Source organism: Tyto alba, unplaced genomic scaffold, assembly GCF_018691265.1.
Source record: "Tyto alba isolate M040663 unplaced genomic scaffold, T.alba_DEE_v4.0 Super-Scaffold_33, whole genome shotgun sequence".
NCBI lineage: Eukaryota > Metazoa > Chordata > Aves > Strigiformes > Tytonidae > Tyto > Tyto alba.
This window is the reverse complement of record NW_024881308.1, coordinates 4,507,114-4,527,570: the sequence shown is the minus strand read 5'-3', so window position 1 is coordinate 4,527,570 and position 20,457 is coordinate 4,507,114. Positions and strand designations below refer to the sequence as shown.

General features: G+C 53.9%; 1 protein-coding gene across 3 annotated transcripts; it reads left to right on the top strand.

Annotated features, from left to right (window-relative positions):
• Positions 1-758: 758 nt before the first annotated feature.
• On the top strand, positions 759-19,853 carry MYBL2 (MYB proto-oncogene like 2). 3 transcript variants are annotated; one of them, XM_042801134.1, is made up of 14 exons: positions 759-900; positions 5,571-5,664; positions 6,803-6,874; positions 7,253-7,345; positions 9,080-9,300; positions 9,461-9,617; positions 10,380-10,649; positions 11,922-12,308; positions 13,945-14,084; positions 15,060-15,159; positions 15,801-15,914; positions 16,486-16,602; positions 16,818-16,964; positions 19,124-19,853. In XM_042801134.1, exons 3-14 carry the CDS (start codon positions 6,818-6,820, stop codon positions 19,250-19,252), a joined length of 1,932 nt encoding a protein of 643 aa, XP_042657068.1. In that variant the 5' UTR covers positions 759-900; positions 5,571-5,664; positions 6,803-6,817; the 3' UTR covers positions 19,253-19,853. The 3 variants fall into 3 exon arrangements, with proteins under 3 accessions (XP_042657068.1, XP_032859531.2, XP_042657067.1); XM_033003640.2 differs by lacking the exon at positions 759-900 and adding an exon at positions 4,716-4,828; XM_042801133.1 differs by lacking the exons at positions 759-900; positions 11,922-12,308 and adding an exon at positions 4,727-4,828.
• The last annotated feature ends 604 nt before the right edge of the window (positions 19,854-20,457 follow it).

The window sequence follows — 20,457 nt, the reverse complement described above, 5'->3', positions numbered from 1 at the left end:
TGCTAGTGTGAAACGTATGTGGAGGCAATAGTTTGCATCTCTCAAAGTTGTCCTTTTGGCACTCTCAAAGTATTTAAACTGTTGCCTTGTAAACCGAAGTGCCTGTTTTGGCCATGGGAGTATGGTACACAGAGTTTGTGGCTGACTGGCACAAGGACTACAAGTGGGTGAGGGTTTTCCAAAAGGGAAGCACAGCTAGCCACGGAGTTTATGTATTAATTAAATTATTGATGTAATTCACATAAATTTGTTCCAAGCAACTATTGCTGCTTTCCCTTTTCTCTCAAGCAACATGACTTCTCATCCCGTAATCTGTCCCTAAAAGAAGGGGGGGTTGTACATTGGCTTTTCAGCAAACTGTAAATGCCCTGGAAAGCAAGTTTTAACAAGGATTTCTCCATGTCTTCCCTTCTGCTGTCAGCAGCAATGGGGGGAGAGGAGGAAAAAAAAAAAAAAAAAAAAAAAAAAGGAAAAGGAGCAAGTGTGTGTGTAAGGGGGAAGCCCTACAGCAGAGCAGGCAAACCTGGGCCGCGCAGGGGGTGGGCTCGTCTCTTTCCCTCGGCCCCGGGTGTGGAAGTCACCTGCCCCCGCGGCTCTGTGCTGAGCCCCTCCAGCCGGGCCGAGGGTTAAAACCCTGCCCAGGAGTAACGGCGGGCGGGTGGCACGGGGGGCTGGGCGGCCCGCGCCCGCGGAGCCGCCGCCGGCCCCGGCCCGCCGCTCCCAGCGTGTTTTTCTCCCGGCGTGCCAGAAGAGGGATCCCCAGCTCCGGCGGCGCCTCCCGGGCCGCGCTCCCCGCGGGCAGCGGCGGGCCCCGGCTGCCCGCCATGGCCCGGCGGCGGGGCCCCGAGCCGCGCTCCGGCGCCCCTTCGTCCCCGAGACCTCCCCGGGCCCCTCTGCCAGGTAACGGGGGCGGGCGGGGCGGCCCCGGGCCGCGCACCTTGGCACCGGCCCCGGGCCGGGCGTTGCTGCGGGGCCTCGGCCATCTTGTGGCGGCGTCTCGCCCCGCTCCAGCCGGGCGCGGCGGGCGGAGGCGGCCCCGTCTCGCGGGCCGCGGCGGCCCCACGGCGGGGGCCTCTCTCGCGGGTGAGGAAGGGGCTGTTCTCGGTTGGGGTCGTACCGGCAGACGGGCCCCGGCCGGCCCGTGTTCGGCGGAGCTCCGGCGGGCAGAAAGGAGCGGAGACCGCCCACACAGTGAAATTTCTATCTTTATTGCATTAATACAAAAGACAGCGATGGGGGGGGGGGGGGTGGTGGAGGCCAGGAGGGCTGCTGCTAGTTTTTGGGGGCTGCCATCAACAGCCTAAGCTCCCTCCAGCCAGCAGCATCCCGAGCAGAGGTGCCGTTCCAGGCACCCACGGCTGGAAGATAAAACCAACCCCCCGGCGGTGCCATCAGCAAGGCAGCCCCGGGCGGGGCACGGCGGGGGGGGGGGGGGGGCTTCGTCCCTGGGCTGCAGCCTGGACGGCAGCTCTGCACCCCCCGGCTGGGAGCTGGGGCAGCACCATCACAAAGCCTGAGGCAGAAACACGGGGAAAGGGTCACGATCGCTCGGCTGGGTCTCGGGGGTGGCAGAACTGTGGGTCAGTGTAGGGTGACTCTTGATGGCTCCAGGCCAAGCGAGAGGAATTACTACAGAGGTCTCCAGGGATGACATGTCCAGTTTGGAGCATCCCAATAACCTCAGTTCCTCGGTGCTCAAATCAAAGGACAGGGTGGTATCCAGGGGGCCTTTTATTGCTGAGATCTCCCATCTGGGTGGTGGTGTCTTCCCAAGGGTTGAGAGGTCGCCAGCAAGCTCGCCGCTCTTGGAGAGCAAGCTCTCCAGCAGTTTGGGGTGCTTTTCTTTCTTGCATGGCGTTGAGGTGTTCTGCGATGCCATCAGGCAGTCGGCTCTGCTGAGGTGCTCACAAGGCAAACCGGACAGGTCAAGGACAGCCTGACCATCGTGGGTCTTGCAGAAGCAGACAAGGCTGAGGTCAGAGGTGCCCTGGGTCAGGCTGTGCAGGTCAGTTTTCACACGGCTGCTCGGAGACTCTAACTGCTTGACAACACACAGGGAACTGCCTTTTGTGGCATTGTCCAAGTCTGTAAGAAGCTCCCAGGCATCTGGTTTGGATGCACTGGTATTGTCCAGGATTTCCCTTATGGTCAGGATGCTGGTACTGTGCCTCTTGGTGGACATCATGTTGCAGAATCCCACCACAGTCAGGCTTATGGAGACCAGGATGTCCCTGATAGAATAAATGTATTAATTACTGTTCACTAGCAAATTGCAGACTTAGAGTAGAAAGACTGCTCTCTGCAAAATCCCGTTTTCAGTCTTGCTTAGGAGAGCTGAACTTAAGAACTGAGCAGGAGCCAGGACATGTAGGTGAGCATCCAGCCTGTCATTGTCTTCTTGAGCACCACAACCTGTTTACTGCTCACAGGTCATCATGGAGTGTCCCTAGAGTTGTATTTATTCAGCCTCAACCTGTATACCACTGCTTTTAGCTTTGTACAGACTGTAGAGAGTCTCAGTAAACCTCTCCATCTGTTCATGGTACTAAGATAGAGCAGGTTTTTTCCCCAGAGATAAGATATTTCATCCTCATTCCTCAAGTCAGAGGGCTCTTAATCCCAGTTAGAATTGAGTCCCTTTGAGGTGGGGACAGAAAAACTGGGCTCTGGTTAGGATGGAGAGGTTGAAGAGCAGCTCTCACCTTACCTTTTGTCTCACACATGGTGGGATAAAGCCCCACCCGCAGACCCGTGGGGTCCCACGGCCCACACAGCACCAAGGGAGGTCCTGGGGGACAGGTTCTCTTGGCAGGTCTCATGCTGCACACCCCTGCCTTCTGCTGGGTGGGCAGGAGCTTCCTTCATGCCCCCACTCTGCATGGGAGGGAAGGGCTCACCCCCTGCTCAGCCAGGCGCTGCCTTCCAGACACCCCAAAGGGAATGGGGAGGTAGCTACCCTGGCCCGAAACCATTTTTTTACACTGAAAACATTAGAGATAAAAAGCTCCTGAATTTACTGCAAAGGGGAGCTGAATGGTCATTCTAGAATGAAAGTCTTCTTTAAGAGACTAAAATACTTCTTCCTTAAAGGTAATTTAAAAAAATTAGTATGTGAGAAATACTAGGAGAATAAAAAGTACATGCCAAGAGGACAGACCTTAAAAAGTACAGCTTACCTTCAGCGTCTAAAGACACTCCCTTTGAGATCTCACTCCTTTTCTACAAGTGTTGCTTATAGCAGTTTTATAGTTCTGGTAATTCATTAACAGGCTAATTTCCTAATTAAGCTAGTTTGGGAGAGGGAGGGGTTTTTGTTTGCTTCTTTATTAAGCACAGGGGCAGTGACTTGGGCTAACTGCTGGGGGCAAACTGAGGCCTGCAAGGGCTCAGGTTTGTAGCCTGGCAGCAGGCAGCCTCAGAGAGCAGAGCGGGGTTTGCAGGAGCGGTGGTCCTCTGCTGCAGGAGGAGGAGGAGGATGGCACACTGAGCCTTCCTGCCAGGACACAACGCTCAGGGAGGGTCCCCAACAAGGTGACATCTCTCTTCAGTTTTGCATTGTTGGCTCTTAAACGCTGGCCAGGCGCATCCCCGTGTACCAGCTGAATAGGGACATTATAGATAACGTATGGGCAGTAGCGGGTGCAGGTGCTGCATGTACACAGGCAGCGTGAGGCGTCGAAATAGCCAGAGTCCAAAACACCCGTGTACAAAGTGCTGGTGTGTTCGGGAGCAGCTGACACCCGTGTAGCTGCTCCAGCCACTGCGTTTACTGTCCCGGTTTTCGTGCGCAGGCTGGCGGGGCCGCTGCCCGGCTGTGGGGCGCAGGGGAGAGCTGAGCCTTTCCACGCTGACCGTCCCTCCTCTCCTAGGCAGCGCCGTCCTGTGCTCTCCTCCGGGCACCCCGCAGCGCACCCCTGGAGCGAGGGGTGCTGCGAAAGCAACGTGGGGGGAAGGCAGTTGATTTTAATTTGCTTTTTTTTGGCCCATTTTGAGGGAGAGGCCGGGGATGCTGTGTCCCGTGGCTGTGGCATGAGGTGACCCCAGCAGCCCCCTCCCAGAGCCAAGCGCAGCCGTGTGCTGCGGGGCTCTCGCTACCCCCATACCTGCCCAGAGCTGCATTCCCCGGGGGGCCTGCAGTGGGTTTTGTCAGGGGCAGAGGTGACCAGGTCGGGGGGGGGGTGAGATCCTCTTGCTCTGCGCCTGGGGCTGCTTTGGGGGTTCAGAGAGGGGCTCAGTATGTGTGTGTGTGGGGGGGGGATCGGGCTGTACTGGGGGCTTGGGGTGTGTGTGTGGGGCTTGGTGTGTGTGTGGGGGGCTCAGGGGCTGTGTGTGTGTGGGGGGGGGCTCAGGGGGTGTGTGAGGGGGGCTCAGGGGGTGTGTGTGGGGGGCTCAGGGGGTGTGTGTGTGTGTGGGGGGGGCTCAGGGGCTGTGTGTGTGTGTGGGGGGGCTCAGGGGGTGTGTGTGGGAGGCTCAGGGGGTGTGTGAGGGGGGATCCGGGTGTACGGGGGGGCTTGGAGTGTGTATGAGTGGGAGGGTTCGGGATGTGTGGGGGCTCGGGGTGTGCGTGTGTGTGTCTGGGGGGCTCGGGGGAGTGTGGGGGTGTCCGGAGTGTGGGGGGCGGCTCGGGGCCGCCCCCAGGGGGCGGGGCGGGCGGGCGCCCTCCCGCGCGCGCGCCTCTTTGTGCAGGCGGGAGGCGGCAACGCGCGTGCGCGGCCCGGCCCCGCGCGCGGGGGGGGCGCCGTTGGCGCGAGATAGGAAAGTGCCGCCGCCGCCGCCGCCGCCGCCGCCTGACCCCGCCTGGCCCCGCCATGGCCCGCCGCAGCCGCGGGTGAGTGCGGCCCCGCCGCCACCGGGGCTCCGTGTGCCGGCCCGGCGCCCTCCCGCCGGGCCCGGGCGGGGCGGCCCTGGGGACGCCCTGGGGGTTCCTCTGCGCCGCGCGGCTCCCGCCGCCCCAGACGTCCCGTTCCCGCTCTCCGGCGGGGCGGCGGGCTGCGGGCAGGGCCGCGGGCCCCGGGCCCCGCGCTGAAGGCTCCTCTTGGATCCCCCGGGGAGTGGGGAGTGGGGCGTGGGCCCGGCTTCGCCCGCTCGGGAGCAGGGGCTGACGGGGGGCAGCGGGGGTGATGTGATGTGCAGAGCCCTTCGGGGCTGCTCGCCCAGCACTCGCTGCCTGGCTTCTGGCTGCTTCTCGCGTCCCTTTTCTTTACTCCGGCAATCAGGGAGATGGGTGAGCTGTAAGGAGGGGGGGAAATAGTGCCAGTCCCTAGATATAAAGTCCTCCCAGAGGGGCAGAAGGGAGCAGAAGTCAAGGGAAACCCTCTTTTGCCTGCTCCCAGCAACAGAGAAATTGCTAGCGTGCACTGGGAGCCTAAAGCAGGGGGTCTCCTTTAAAGCCTGAGTGAATGTCTGTGAGGTGTTGGGGCTCAGTGCTGGAAGAGAGTAGATCTGGAGCTCTGCTCTGCACAGTGCAGGTTGCTCTCTGGAGCTCTGCTCTGCGTGGTGGAGGATGCTCTCTCTCTCTGATGCCTTTTTATCAGAGGTGGAAATGATAATCTTCATTTGCTTATCTCTAGTGAGGACCAAGATGAGCTGCATTGCCAAGATACTGACTCGGATGTGCCGGAGCAGCGGGACGGCAGGTGCAAAGTCAAGTGGACACAAGAAGAGGTGAGTGGAGCCCAGCACTTGCTGAGAGCAGCTGCTTCGGGGCAGGCCTCTGGCATGGCACCCAGGGCTTGGGGGCCCCCACCCCACCTCTCACCCGCTGGCTGCAACACCACCTCCTGCTGTCTTGCTACTGGAGAAGACCGTGTGTCTGTTTTGCTGATGTGAGCTGGGGTCTAAATGGTGCTAGGAAGTTCAGGGGTGTTTGAAACGTAGCCTGGGGAATGAGAGCTCCAATCACTGTAGCTTAAGCACATGATCCCTGAGTGAGTTACCTGCTGCCTGCAGTGCTGCTGTGAGCAAAGAGGGGTTCCAGAAGGTGGCTGAGGCCTCCAGCAAGCTGAATTGAGCAGTGGAAATGTCTTCCCTTTTCTCTAGCAAAAGCAGGGAGTGTTGAGACTCTTGGGACCATGGCTTAGTCATCCTGGCTGAGAGCCTGAAATTAGTTGGGGCAGTTCTCTCTTTCCAGTTTCTCCATTGTCATTGTTCTCTGAGAAAACTGCAAGATGTCCTGTCTCCCCTGGGGTCTAAGCACCAAGTAAGGTGGGCTTGGTTCAGGGGGTCAAAGCCTCAGGCTCATGTTGGGCAGGGAATTATTTCATGACGCTGTTTGCCCTGCCAGAGCACACAGGCAAGGACACCTGTAGCAGGCTCTTCCTGTGAGCTGTAAGGGTAGGCACCCTGGGCTATAGCAGGGTCCGTGAAGGAAATGCTGGAGAGCCCCATTGCACTGAAAGACAGTAGACCACTGGGCTAGTGGTGATAAACTAGTCAGCTTTCTTAGCCAGGCAAAAGCAGTGGGTGAGCTGTGGGAGATAGACTGTCTGGTCAGGAGTATATTTGGGCTGGATGAGCAGGGAGCCTTGGCCACAGGGTTTGAACCTGACTGTACTGGAACAGAGCTGAGCTCGCTTTAGTACAGAGCCCAGAATGAAATGGTCTGTTCCAGTTGAGCTCCACGTATTGGAGCTCGGCTAAAGAATGGCGTGAGCTTCCTTCCTCCCCTGAACACAGAATGCCAACTAGACCTCCTTGACAGTTCAAACTATCTGGCTTGTTCTTTTGATGCCATCAGACCAGGGGTGCCTGTGGTGAGAGTTGCCTAAGTGTATGTGAAAGTGTATGCCTTTGTTCTTTGCAGGATGAGCAGCTGAAGATGTTAGTAAAACATTATGGACAGAATGACTGGAAGTTCCTGGCCAGTCACTTTCCTGTAAGTGACCCCTTGCCCAGTTGGGAATCGTGTTTGCATGTTGCTTCCTGTGCTCATTGCGCTGGTTCTCTGTGTCTGTGCAGCACCTTGCACAGTGGGGCTCTGTTCTGTGACTGCAGCTCCAGGCTGTGAAATGGTGCTCCTTTAGGGCAGGGAAGCTTCCTTCTTGTATAGAGGACTTTCAAGGATGAGTCTCTTGGAGCTGGGGTGAGAAATTGAGGTTCCTGTCCCTGTGCCCAGTGCCCTAGTCATAGTATGTATTGTCCATGTACTTGCAGGTTTTCTGTGGGGCAGCCTGGGTGCAGAGGGACTGCTGGTGCTACAGGGGCTTTTGGAGCCCCTGGTCTAACGTGTAGCTGTTCTCATTCCTTTTCCTAGAACCGCAGCGATCAGCAGTGTCAGTACCGGTGGCTGAGAGTGTTGAATCCAGACTTGGTTAAGGGCCCCTGGACCAAAGAGGAGGACCAAAAGGTAAGTCAGGGCCAAGAGGATCTGAGTGTTGGACTGTGACTGCCTGCAGAGAGGATGGAGGTGTCAGACTCTCAAGTCTTTTTGTAAACTGTGGGTAGTTCTTTCCAGTGGTGAGTAGCCATGAGAGCAGCACTCTGACCTGTTCTGAGCAGCCTAATGCAGCCGTGGTTGTGATATGCAGGAGGAGGTCCAGGGCTCTTCAGCTAAACACCTTCTCCCCTTCAGACAATACTGCTACAGTAGGCTGCCAGGGGAGAGAGCAGAAAAGGGAATTAATTCATCTGCCTGCTGGCAGATCTCCACCTGACCTCGCCATGTTAGACCCAAGAGAAAATAAAACTGGCATTTCCTGCGCCACGGTAGACAGGCTGAAGTAGATGTCTGAGGTCAGCTAGGTGAATTGTGACTTCTGTGAACCTGTTTCTCTGCTGATACCAGAGTAAGCTGAGAGGGGCCAGCTCAGACTCATCATCTTGATGTGCTTAAGAAAAGCTGGAATTAATTCAACTTTTACCAAGGTTTCCTGCTGCAAAATGTCCTAGTTTGTCAGATTCTCTAACAGTGCTGCTCCCCCATTTCTTTCCCTTTTGGTCCCATTACAAGCTGTTACAGTCTCTTTTGCTTCCCATTGGTGTGTTATGTCAAGCACATCCTAAGGAAGCTTCCTATGATGTCCTTTCACCTTCCTACAGCAGAGCAGCTGCTGCCTGCTTTCCCCGTCCTGTCCCAACTGCCAGCCTACCCATCCTGGCTGGGCTGAGATTCAGCTTTCTCCCTGATACTGCACATTGCTTTGCCCTGCAAGCACTCCAGCTCCTTGGCCCATTTGGTATCTTTGGTCCTTTTGTCTGTGCTTGATAGTCAAGAGTCTGCAGCAGGGACGTTTGTTACGGGCCAAGAGCACTGTGAGCATCACCTGCCTACCCACGCCTTCCAGCTGAGTGCATCTGGCCAGGGTAGAAATGCTCTTTGAGAACCCTTCAGCCTCCTCTCTAAGACTTTGGTGGGCTGAACATGGCAGGCAGTAGATTATTTTGTCCTGACTATGCTGTGGACATACCGCAGGGGCTCAGAACAGATTCCCTGCCCAGAAGTGTTTGCATCAAGCCTCAAGCAGAAGTGACAGAGCCCTGGGCAAAGGGGAAGTGGTGAAGTGGATGGCCTCTAAGTGGATATGGCTTGTTTATGCTTTGAAGCTCTCACTGTGTGTGCTGGTGCTAGCGGGGCATGGAGCTGCAGCCCTGGCGTGTCGTTGGTGGAGCACACTGTTGAAGGGAGGCTGTGCCCAGTGGGCAGACCAGTGCAGAGCTGATGGACCTGGCCACGTGACAACTGTCCCCTAAGTAGAAGGGAGGGCAGAGGAGCTTTGGAGTATGTGGGAGGTGGCACTTGCTCAGAAATGGACATGTGTTTCTAAATCTGGGCGCCTCTGCCCCTGGTGCACCTGCCAGTCTCCACCCCGTCTTCTCAGAGCAGTCATCTGTGTTCACAGGTGCCATGTGGCAAATTGTCTGCATGGAAACAGCTTCTTTCAGAAATTCAGCTGTACCGTTGCTCTCACAAGGGTTGGTACACCTGATTGTCAGTGCTGGATCTCTCCAGCTTCTTCTCTGAAGGGGTCTTTCTCTATCTGTCCTTACCTGGTCTCAGGGGAGGTGACGAGCAAAGCCTGAAGGTGACTGTATTGACCTTCCTCTCCTTTATTCCATTATTTTCCTCCTGCTCTCTTCAAAGGTAATTGAACTGGTTAAAAAATATGGCACCAAACAATGGACCCTGATAGCCAAGCACCTGAAAGGGCGGTTAGGGAAGCAGTGCCGGGAACGCTGGCATAACCACCTGAACCCTGAGGTGAAGAAGTCCTCATGGACAGAGGAGGAGGATCGCATCATTTTTGAGGCCCACAAGGTCCTGGGGAATCGTTGGGCAGAGATTGCCAAGCTGCTGCCTGGGAGGTAGGACCTCTTTGCTCACTGGTGCCTTCACAGCTGGGTGGCCTGTGGAGATGCATGTCTTGGGCTCACAGAACGGGGCTGGAGAGCGTGTAGGAGCTGCTAGCTGTGCTTTAAAGCTGCTGTAAGTGGTGATTTCTATTTCCTTCTGCTTTCTCTGCAGGACTGACAATGCTGTGAAGAATCACTGGAACTCCACCATTAAGCGGAAGGTGGACACAGGAGGCTTCCTCAGTGAAACTAAGGAGTCCAAGTCACTGTACTTCCTTGTGGAGGTGGATGACAAGGAGAGCCAAAGTCGAACGAGAGCTGGGAGCCAGGTACTGCACCAGCACATTTGCAGCAGGCAGCTGGGTCAGTCCCCTGCTCTGCTAACGCATATCAGAGCTGTTCATCCACCCTCCTGCTGCCTCTCAGGCTGCCTTTGCCACAGCTCTCTGTGCCTTCCCCGTGCCTTCTCCAAGAGACCAACCGTTGGGAGATCTCTCCCTGCAGGAGCTAGAGGTGGAAAGCGAGGCTGAGTGTGATATCCAGGTGGAGGACAGCAGTCTGCTAGTGCTGTTATCTTGCTGATCCTGGCATCAGGTCCATCTTGGAGACCAAAGATTTTTTTGGCTCTGTTGTGCTGTTGCTGGTGGGAGAAGGGGGCTGTTTCAGACAGTGTGGGGGGCATGGTGAAGAGATACTGTGTTCCTTTCCTCTCAATAAAGGAAGCAGGGGAAGTATACCCAATCATGTTTTCGTGAAGAAAACATGTAGCTTTCAAAGGCAGACTCTTGGAAAGTAGGAAATGCAGAATTAGTGCTACCTGCTCAGTCTTTGTTCAACTTTCTCCTGGGATACTGTTAAGTGAAATCTTCAGTGAAGCTGTCCTGTGCTGGTTATGTTGCATGGACTCCTGCTGAGACAGTGTATGGGGCAGAGCAGTGAAGGAGATCAGGGATGTAAAACAAGCTGAATGACAGGTAGGAGAGCAGGTGGAGCTGCATGTGTCCAGGGACCCTTGCTCTTTGTCACCAGGACTTGACATTGTTCCCTTGCTTTCTACTAACGGCTGGACTTTCTTTGTTGTATGCTCAAAGAATGTCCTGCCAAACTGGCCGGTTGATATCTCTGAAATAAAGGAAGAGGATGTCAGCGATGAGGAAGTGACGGGTGTACAGGAGTTACCCTCAGAGCTGCCAGCTGCCGAACTGGCAGAGCATAATGGTGAGGGCACCCCAGATGATGCAGTGCCTGAGGATGCCTCTTCGTTTATCGCATCACCGTACAGATGGGTCGTTGAAGCTACCAACTATTTGTACCCAACATCAGTGCCAGCCTTCAACGAAGCTCTGGACATGATTGAATCAGTGAGTAACAGACCCTTGCTCCTCCAGCTAATGCAGGGAGACTGATCCCCACCCTTTTCCCTTCGGTGAACTTACAGGGTCCCCTTGCTCATCACCGTGGGCATCCTGAGGAGGGCTGGGTCCATCATTGGCTTGCAGCTTTCCCCTGTCTCCTTTCCAGGGCTGGATTAGGCCTCTCCAGTTCTGCCACTATTGCTCTGGGTTTACAAATTCCCCTAGGTGGGTGTCATTGTGCATGAGCTCTGCTGGTGTGGGAGGCTGTAGATGCTGGCAAACCTGATCATAAGTCTTTTTTTATCAGCCAGGGTGTGCCCAGCTCTCCCTTTCATAATGGTTCAGGACCATGCTCGTGGGCTTCCCTTCCCCTCCTGTTACGGGATGGGCTAGGACAGAACAGACTGGGAATAGGCCAGGCCCACTTGTATGCAGGACAGACCCCTTCACACTGGGACGAGTCCACTATTTGCTTTCAGTGGAGGTAGCTTCACTGAAACTAGTAATTTTGGGCCGGTTGAACAGCACTGAGGTCCCTGGGTGATGGAGGCACGCCAGAGTGGGAGGCTGGCTGGAATCAACAGAACACGTTGCTGCCAGCAGAGGGAAATGTTGTCTCGGTAGCCCCCAGCCTGCCTGGGGAGCTTATGAGCTGATTATCTGTGGAGGATCCACTCTGCATGTGTGTAGAAGTACAGAGTCTGTGCCCAAGGCTTAACTGCCCATCTGTGGGTCCTTAGGGGCCTGCCTGTATAGTACTTTGGGTATTGGTGGGGTTGAGCTGTGAAGCAGCTGATCCCTGGACTGGTCTGGTTATTTTTAATCCTCTTTCAGCAGTGTGCGTTACAGCAGAGCCCTGTGTCCAGCTGTACTGATGTGCTCAAGACTGTGGTTTGGTGTTGGGTGACAGTCACTTCATTCAGCCCCTGTCCCCAGACCTATCCCCAGCTGCTTGTTTTGTCCCCTCTGTGTGGGGGTGCAGCTGTTTGTGCAGCTGTGCTGTGAACTGAACTGGGAAACCAACCTTGCGTAAATAGAAAAATCTGTCCTATGCACAGCAGCAGCTTTCAGCTGGGTCACTTCCCTGGTCTGGTTCTCAGCTGTGCTGGCAGCAGCGGGGAGGAGGGCTTGAGCTCTCCTTTAGCCAGGCTCCTTGCAAAAGCTGGTGCAACCTCACACACTCAGTTATTTCACCTCCCAGTTCATACCTGCATCTGCATCAGTCAGCTGCTGGGTTTTCTTTCCTGGGCTGCTTCTGATGGTTTTCCTTGTGTGCAGGACCCAGACGGGTGGTGTGACCTCACGCAGTTTGACCTGCCTGAGGAACCCTCCGCTGGCAGCAGCAGTAGCAGCAACAGCCTGGTAAGGCAAACCCCCAGCAAGCCAACAGTGTTCCTGCCCAATGTGACTGAGTACCGCCTGGACGGCCACACCATCTCTGACCTGAGCAAGAGCAGCAAGGGGGAGCTCATCCCCATCTCCCCACACGCAGAGGGGAGCTTTGGCACACCACCCTCTGTGCTGAAGAGGCAGAAAAAGAGGAAAACCTCCCTCTCCCCTGTCACAGAGAGTGCCGCCAGCACCAGCCTATCCTTCCTTGACTCCTGCAACAGCATGACACCCAAGAGCACCCCTGTCAAGACACTGCCCTTCTCTCCATCTCAGGTATGAAGCAATGGCAGAGCCCAGTCTGTGTTCTTCTGCTTGGTCTTGGTTGTGAGCTAATAAACACGTTAGTGCTCTATCTACTTGCCTCAATGCCATGTGTTCCCATCAACTCTGCCAGCTTTGTGTTTCTCCTGCCTTGAATGAGGCAGTGCAGGTACACAGGGTGTGTCTCGTTGCTAAAAGGAGGCACAGAGCTGGGTTCTGGCACTGCTTGTCTTCAGTGCTGCCCTCCCTGTGGGAGCAGCAGCCCCTATCTGCACTGGGGAAGCCCAGCTCCCCTGTGCGATGGGCAGGGCGCGTGCCTGCTGGGAGGAGGGAGCACCATCGTGCAGATCTACATACCCGCCTGCTGCAGGATCGCTGGAGAGCCTGGTGCTTCTGTCCCTAGGGCATTGCTGCCCCAGCGGTGGGTAGCAGAGTGGCAGCAGTGAAAAGTGGCATTCCCTGTTCGTTTCCAGTTAAGTCACAAAGGCAGTCTTGGCTGCACATGCCTTGTGCGCATCTCTGAGTTGCTGTGCTTAGGAAAATGCTCCTGCTCTTGTCTTTGCAAAAGGGACTCAGGATCTTTCAGCTTTTGCAACGACTCCTACAGCGTCCACACACGTGTGCACACATGATTTCCAACGTACATCAACTTGGAGCACTGTGGTGTTCAAACCCACTAGTGTCTTACATACTGATGTGATGGTGTTCCATCTGTAAAACAGAATAAAGGCTGCTGCATTGCTGTGTCCTCCAGCACAGTTCCCACAGCTGCTCTGTTGTTCAGACCCTGTCAATCTGCACCTTCCAGGCCTTTAATTCTGCTGTTTCTGCAGCCCTGGGTGGCACATGGGAGAGCACCACAGGACAGTCTGACACCTAGCTTCAGGTGGGCCTTGAATGCAAGGCCAGCAAGAACTGGGAAATCAGAATGGGACCTGAAATGTGCAGCTCTGCAGAGCGTAAAAGGCTGGAAGGCCATAAGTGAATCTGAGAAGGCAAATGACATGTCCTGCCTCTCGGGTGAGCTTCAACCATCAGTGAATGTAACACACAGAGCTCTTCTCTCCTGATAGATTCTTGGGTACAAAGCTCGTTCCTTGTGGAAGTAAAGTTGTCACTTATTAGCTGTTGTGAAGTAAAATCCTAGCAAAGGTGAGACAGTTTGTCATTTTCACACAGTTTAGGCTAAAGTCAGTTCAATGCAAAAAGCTGTTAACTTGTATGCTGTTGTTACATGGACTTCCCTTGTATTTGCTAGCTTGAGGTCAGCATAGATGTTTGGTGGGCTGGCATTACCTCTCCTTTGCCATTTTGTTTGGCCTTATCAAGACTAGTGCAAGGAGAGGCTTTTCTCGTACCCTGTAGGTGCTTGTAGTTTTACCAACTCATCCCTTAGGGGCAGTGAATAATCTTTATAGGTGTGAGGCACCTTCTGGCAACTTTCACATGTCTATATGCAGGACTGTATGAGTCTGTAAGAGTCATTCTGGTTTATACTGGGACAGATCTCTCTTGTGCCCCTCGGTATGGGAGGATTGTCCCTATTTCAGGTTTTCCCTCATAGTTAGGAAAAAGTAATGATTTGTGATTCTATCCTGGATGCTTGGGACTGAGTGTCTTCTCTTTCTTTCTTTCATGTGCTGTGCAGTTCTTAAACTTTTGGACCAAACAAGACACACTAGAACTGGAGAACCCATCTCTGACCTCTACGCCTGTGTGCAGTCAGAAGGTGATTGTCACCACTCCTCTGCACAGGGACAAGACCCCTCTGCTCCAGAAGAACTCAGCGTAAGTCCTTTCCCCCTCCTCCCCTGTCCTCACCTGAGCAGTGTCCTTTCCCACACAGGAGTCTAGTCCTATTCAAACATAGCTCCCCTGAGAGAGGGGCAGGACAGGCAGTGCATTTCCTTAAATTAGTGTTTCCCCCTGAAGACAGCTCCTCTCTGAGCTGCAGGGAGCAAGTGTTGAGGCTGACTGGGGCCACAGCCAAGTGACCGCTGTTGTGCTCAGCTGCTGGGTGGGCTATTGCCTTCTATGTGTGTCTTTAGGAAACGTTGCTGTGCTGTGAGCCCTGTGCCATCAGGGAAGGGATTTGATTTCCTCAGCAAGAGCTGTTTGGATTCATCCCTTAAGCTCTGCACCCTACGCTTTGCCTGACCTGAGGGGCAGTTTGGGGAGATGATTACCCAGGGCACTGTACCAGGCAGGTGGGAAGGGCTGGTCTGCACAGGAAGTGTTTTGTTGGTGGACTGAAGCAGCACAGTGTTTGGGGGTGCTGGCTACACTAGCAAAACTGCTCCTTTGTTGGCATGGTCCAGAGCAGCTCCCCTGTCCAGGCGGTGTAAACTGGCTTGGCTGCTCTAAGTGCATTTGCAACCAGAACTTCTGCTGGTCCAGCTGTGACTGTCACAAGCCCAGGCTAGGCCTGAGTAGATCTGCCAGCAGAAGCATTGCAGAGTAAGGCTGGCCTGCAGAGCTGCCTGTTGCCTGTGTCAGGGTGCTGTACTGCTTTCTGATAAGGGTGTTTGGTAGCTGGCAGGGTGGAGCAGCATAGCTGGCACATCTGAAGGATGTTTTCCCTGCTAAAGGGAAATGCTTGTTTGCCCTGCTCACACCCCAGAACAGCCAGACAGGTGGTTTCTGCTGCTGCCATGTGAGGCTCTGCAGGTGGCTCCTGTAATGAGAGGGCTTGGAAGGACAGGGCTTACTTTGTGTGGCTTGGAGAATGTCTGATCCTCTGTCTTTCCCACTCTCTGCTGACAGGTTTGTCACACCAGATCAGAAGTATGTGGTGGACAACACTCCCCACACCCCCACGCCTTTTAAAAACGCTCTGGAGAAATATGGACCAATTAGGCCTCTGGTAAGTGATGTGCAGGTCTGCTGCTGGCCGGTGGCTGAAGTGTAGTGAGTGCGAGCGGGACACGGGGTAGGTTGCAGCAGAGCTGTGAGCCAGCTGTTACCTGTGCTGTAGCAAAGTACAGTTCGGTGGTGCCAGGCTGAGATGGGAGGGATGAAGGGGATCTTGTCATGGTGAACATGTCGTGGTAGGTAGCCACAAGACATTCAGCTCCTCTGTAAAATAGCTAAAAAGGCCCAAAACTGCCCTTGAATCAGTCTGCAGTGCTTGGCTACTGATGACCTTGAGGAAAAGCAAGGAAGCAATCTACCTAGGCATCCCTGAGGAACTGGGTCTCTTAATGTGAGTGTTGAGGGGATGGCAGGTTCTGGTGTCCCAGGCCTTCTGTGCATGCTGGTCTCTTGATGGCACGTTTGGGGTTCAGCGGGTAAGAGTCTCTCATGCCTGAAGATTCTGTAAATCTGTCAGGCTTGCAGAAATATTGTCATATCTTTTCCAGCTGGGAAGTAAATAAATGGTCTTTGTGTTTGTCTTCCCACTGTGGGCTCCCCTGACCCCCTTATCCCTTGAGGGAAATACTCATGAGTCTGCCCAGCACACAGGTTTTGACTGTCTCGTGCCCTTGCTTCTACTTTTCACACCAGCCCCAGACTCCTCACCTGGAAGAAGACTTGAAAGAGGTGCTCCGAAGTGAAGCTGGCATCGAACTTATCATAGAGGATGATGTGAAGCCTGAGAAACAGAAGAGGAAACAAGGGGTGAGATGATTTTGTGTCTAGTACCTGCTGCTGAGCTGCCCTGTGCTGTTAAGGGGTGTTTTGGCTGGTTTTGTTCATGCTGCTGTTGAAGACAAAAAGTTTTTGGCTTGTGGCTGCTGTCTCTTAATCAGCAAGAAGTGCCTGAGGTTAAGGCCCTCTTAAAATACTTGTAGCCGTGTCCTGGTTCATGCTGTACTCGGGGCATGGTAGGAGATACTGTGTCCCTAACCTACAGGAGAGACCCATGGCACACTTGGAGCATCTGTGGCAAGTTGGGTTCCCAAAAGGCTGTGGGCTGGTATGCAAAGTCTCTTGTCTCCGTTGCCCTGGTGGCTTTCCTTTCCTCCCAAAAGGGGCTTGCTCTTTTAAACTGGTGGCTCCTGGTGCCAGGCGGAGAGCACTGGAAGCTGCTGTGCCCTGTTGGGTGGGGAAGGCTGCAGCATGCCTTCTTCCCCAGGTGCTGGTGCAGTGCAGACCTGCGGAGGTGTGGGCTTGGTGTGCCCCCTGGGCCCTTAAGATGGCAGTTCACTGGGTTGATTCATGCTGACACTTGTCTTTTTATGTCCCCCAGTTGCGCAGAAGTCCCATCAAGAAGGTCCGGAAGTCTCTGGCACTGGATATTGTGGATGAAGATATGACGCAAAATATGCCCGCCTTCCCCAAGACTGTCTGTTTCAAAAGAGCCCAGGTGAGGGGCGTTGTGCTCAGGGCAGGGGTAGGGCTGGCTTCTGATCCAAAGAAACCATGAGCAAAACAGCAGTGGGAGCTTTGCGAGCTTTTGAACAGTGCACGTGAATGTGGATGAAGGGCTGGATTTGTTAGCTGGCCTTTTGGCCAGGCTGAGTATCAGCACCATTAGGGGAAACTAACTTGTTTCCTTATATCTTTTTTTCCCCTTTGCAGCCTGTGAATTTCCTGTCGAGGTCACTGAACCTTTCCTCCTCAAGTAGGAAGAATGACAGCGGTTTGCTCAACAGAGCCTTTGTGCAAGTGCAGCCAGAGAAAATGTCCTACAGGAAAATGCCGAGCCACTTCAGACCACCAGCACCAGTAAGCCCTGCAGCCACTGCTCTCCCAGTCAGGAGGTTAGCTGCTAGTGCAGCCCTTGTCCCTCCTCGGGAGGAGGATTGATGGGATGAAGCTCTGTGCACCCCTGCATAGACACCCATATGCTCTCAGGTCTCTCTTTGCACCAGGGTTTGGAGGTGCTGAGCCGGGGGTGTTGGGTTACAGCTTCCTCCCGTCTCTGCCAACCTGCCCTTCTCGTGGGGCTCAAAGCCCTGTGGTTGATCAGAGCCGTGGCCTGCTTAATGTGTTTGGCCCTGGATTTCCTCATGGGAATCTGCATCCTGTCCCAATCCATCAGGGAATTTGGATGATTGATCCAACAGTGAAGCAAACATTCCTTTTTCCCATGAGCACTCCTTGGATGGACAGTACTAAGCTCATCTTTTTTATTTCTCTGGGCATAGCAAGTCTGTAAAGCACTGTATAAATGTGAAACAAAAAGGTATTTCCTACCCCTGTGATTTTCAGGGTGTTTCTAGGTTGTGGGGAAGGCTGTGTTCCATAGGCAGCATGGGCTGGCTTTATGCTGCTGTTTTCCCGAACCCATGGCAGGACTGAGCTCCAGCTGACACCATGCCACCTTGTAGCTTGTGCTGAGTTTGGTGCTGTTACAGCTACTTCCTCAGCTCCACACTATTGTATCTGGGTTGTGCTGGAGTTGCAGCAGCCTGCACATGCCCTCTGGGGCATAACAGTATCTTGTGCTCTCTGAAATCTTTACCACTTGGTGTATTTGCAGGAAGAGTGCGTTAGTTATCCTTGCTTTGTTATGCAGTGTGGCTTAGGGAAGGGAATTTGGACCATGATTTTGCAGATGTTTGCTTAGGCCAAGTCATGGGAACTCTCTTGGATTGAATGAGGATGGAAATACATTCTCTCCTTGGTGGGGGAGTGAAACTGGAACCGGGGGCTAGCGTGGGGAGTGTTTTCACATCCCAGGAAAAACCCAGGTGCAGTGTTGTCTTCGCTGAACAGCCTTGGCTCAATCTTCATGAAACACTGCAGTGAGGGGGGATTGCATCTGTCCCTGGATTAGAGCTGTCTGTTGTGAAAGCTCTTTCCTCTGACAAATAAGTACTCCTCAGCCAGAGTAATTCCTTCCCCTTCTCAAAATAAATGCTACTTAAATACTTCCATTTCTCCTCCTGTCCTAGCAGGGTTGTATTGCTCGGAGAGCTAATAGTTCCATATAAATAAAGCTTTGGGACTGACTTGAAGGTGACAGTAAGGCAGCTTGCGTGGTGACAGAGTACAGGTGTGCAGTGAAATCCCATTGCCCAAAGACAGCAGCGCTGTCTGCAGTGTTGCTGGGCTCTTGGGGATTTATTGTGCCAGACTGGTGTTGCTAGCAGTGGCAGTTATTAAGGAAGCTCACTTAGCTGCGGGCTGAACCTAAATCAGGCCCAAAGCCATGCTGTGGCTGTATGGGACGTTGTTCCTGTAAGCAAATGCTGAAGCTCGAGCTTTGCTGTTTTGCAGTGCATGTAAATGGGTGTTTCCACTGTGTATCTCTTGGCTGCATTTATTGAAGGATTCACAGGGGTTTTCCTGGAGTGCAAAACCAGCTCGTGGGTGCCCTTTCTGCATGCATTGACTGAAGGACACCTGATTTTCAACCCTTTCTGTGTGCTGTGGGGCCCTGCTGAAACTGAAGTCACCAAATTGCTGTTAAGGATGGTCTTTGACTAATCTAGACCTGGTGCTGAGCAGCTCCTGTAGGAATTGAACCAGTTGGAAATAAACCCCAAAGCAGTTCTTGAATTCCTTCCATCCCTCTGGCATGTCTTCAGCACAAGGAGCCTTAGTGGGTTTGTGCTTTGGGGTTTTTGTCTCCAGCCAGGTAAGAGAAAGCCCTGAAAGTGCACGTGGGAAGTCCTGAAATGGAGCACTCACCTGGGAAACTGCTGAACCTAAGACCACTTTGCTAGAAACAGCCATCTCAGCTGTACTGAGTAACTGGCAGTGTGCAAGTTCCTCCTGGTTGCAAGATGAGTGCTCCTAAGTCCAAAGTTTTATTTCCCTTGGGTAGCAGATAGTTGTTAGTTTTATTTATTTTCGCAGTCTTTTAAAGCAGGATGTAGACAATGTGTTTGTCCTCTCCTTTAACTGTGTTGTACACGTGCCTTCTTTTCCTTCTGTAGATGACCAGGGCTTGGAAAGCAGTAGCCTGTGGTGGAACCAGAGACCAACTCTTCATGCAAGAGAAAGCTCGACAGCTTTTGGGCATGCTGAAACAGAGTCACACATCAAGGACCTTAATCTTATCATGAAGGATTGTTCTGCTTTTTTTATTTTAAGTGGAGGGGAGGGGGAACCACAGGAAAAAATAACCTCTGCCAGGCCTTTAGCTGGTGGGGGTGGATTTTTTCCCTTCTGTTCCCAGGTAGATCTATATTGTAATAAATAACTGCTGGCTAATGTGTGGAATGCAAGTTTTGGGATCATTATGGAAAGGCAAACAAGGGAGGGTTGGAGAGCTAACAGCGAGTCCTCTCTGCCAGACCTGGGTTCTGCAAAAGTAGAAGCAGCTGTGTTCCACCTTGGAGCAGCGTGTGGAGACTGGCCTTGCAGCCTGCCTGGATTTCGTGCTGGCTGCTCTGGTACCTTGGGAACAGCTTTTGCAAAGGTTCCTGCGTGTCTTGCGTCTCCCCTTCTGGCTTTCCCCAGGGGATGGAGAGGTCCCCCTTCGCTCTAGGAGGAGGCGGGGTATGGTGCACTGGTGGAGACGTGCTCTGGGGTGACCCGTGTTCGGAGCTGGCTCCTTGCTCCCCGTGGGGCTGTTCTGTACTTGCCGTGCTGCAGAAGGGGAGCGGCGGGCGCCTCTCCCCAGGACTGTTCTCCCTCTTCAAATAAACAATGGTGCTAACATCACCCTGTCACTCGGACTCTGACTCTGCTCGGGGCCTGGCAACGCTGCGCTGGGGTGCCGAGGTGCAGCAAAGCACTGGCTTTCACGTGGGATCTTTTCTTTCCTGGCAAGTTGCTAAATTCCTGTTAGGCTGTTGGCGGGGGGGGGGAAGTGATGGTTTCCTCCCCCACCCTTAGTAGTTTCAGTGGCTGTTTACAGATTATTGTGGCTGCTTTATGGGAAGATGCCACCGTGTGTTTGAGCTCAGCATGTCTGGGATCTCAAACTGCAGGAGTGGATGGAGGCTGGAGAGCATCAGAAGTATGTGAGGGACTGGAGAGGCTCTGCTACTTTTTCAGAGGCCAAAGCTGCAAGCATATAGCTGTTTCAGCGCAGCAGCAGCAGTACAGGATCCTGTTCTGACATAGCCAAGGATGAAAAGGGGCGATTGTAGCAATATATTAACTCTGCAATTGAAAAGGTGCTGGAAAAACTGAAGAGCAATTTGCCAGTTAGGCCAGCGTATGGACGGCTCTTCTGGTGAGCTGTGTGCGGGGCTGTGCTGTCCTTTGCAACCCACCAAAGCCACGGGTGGCAGATCTGCCTCTGGCTGGGGGTGGCTGCACA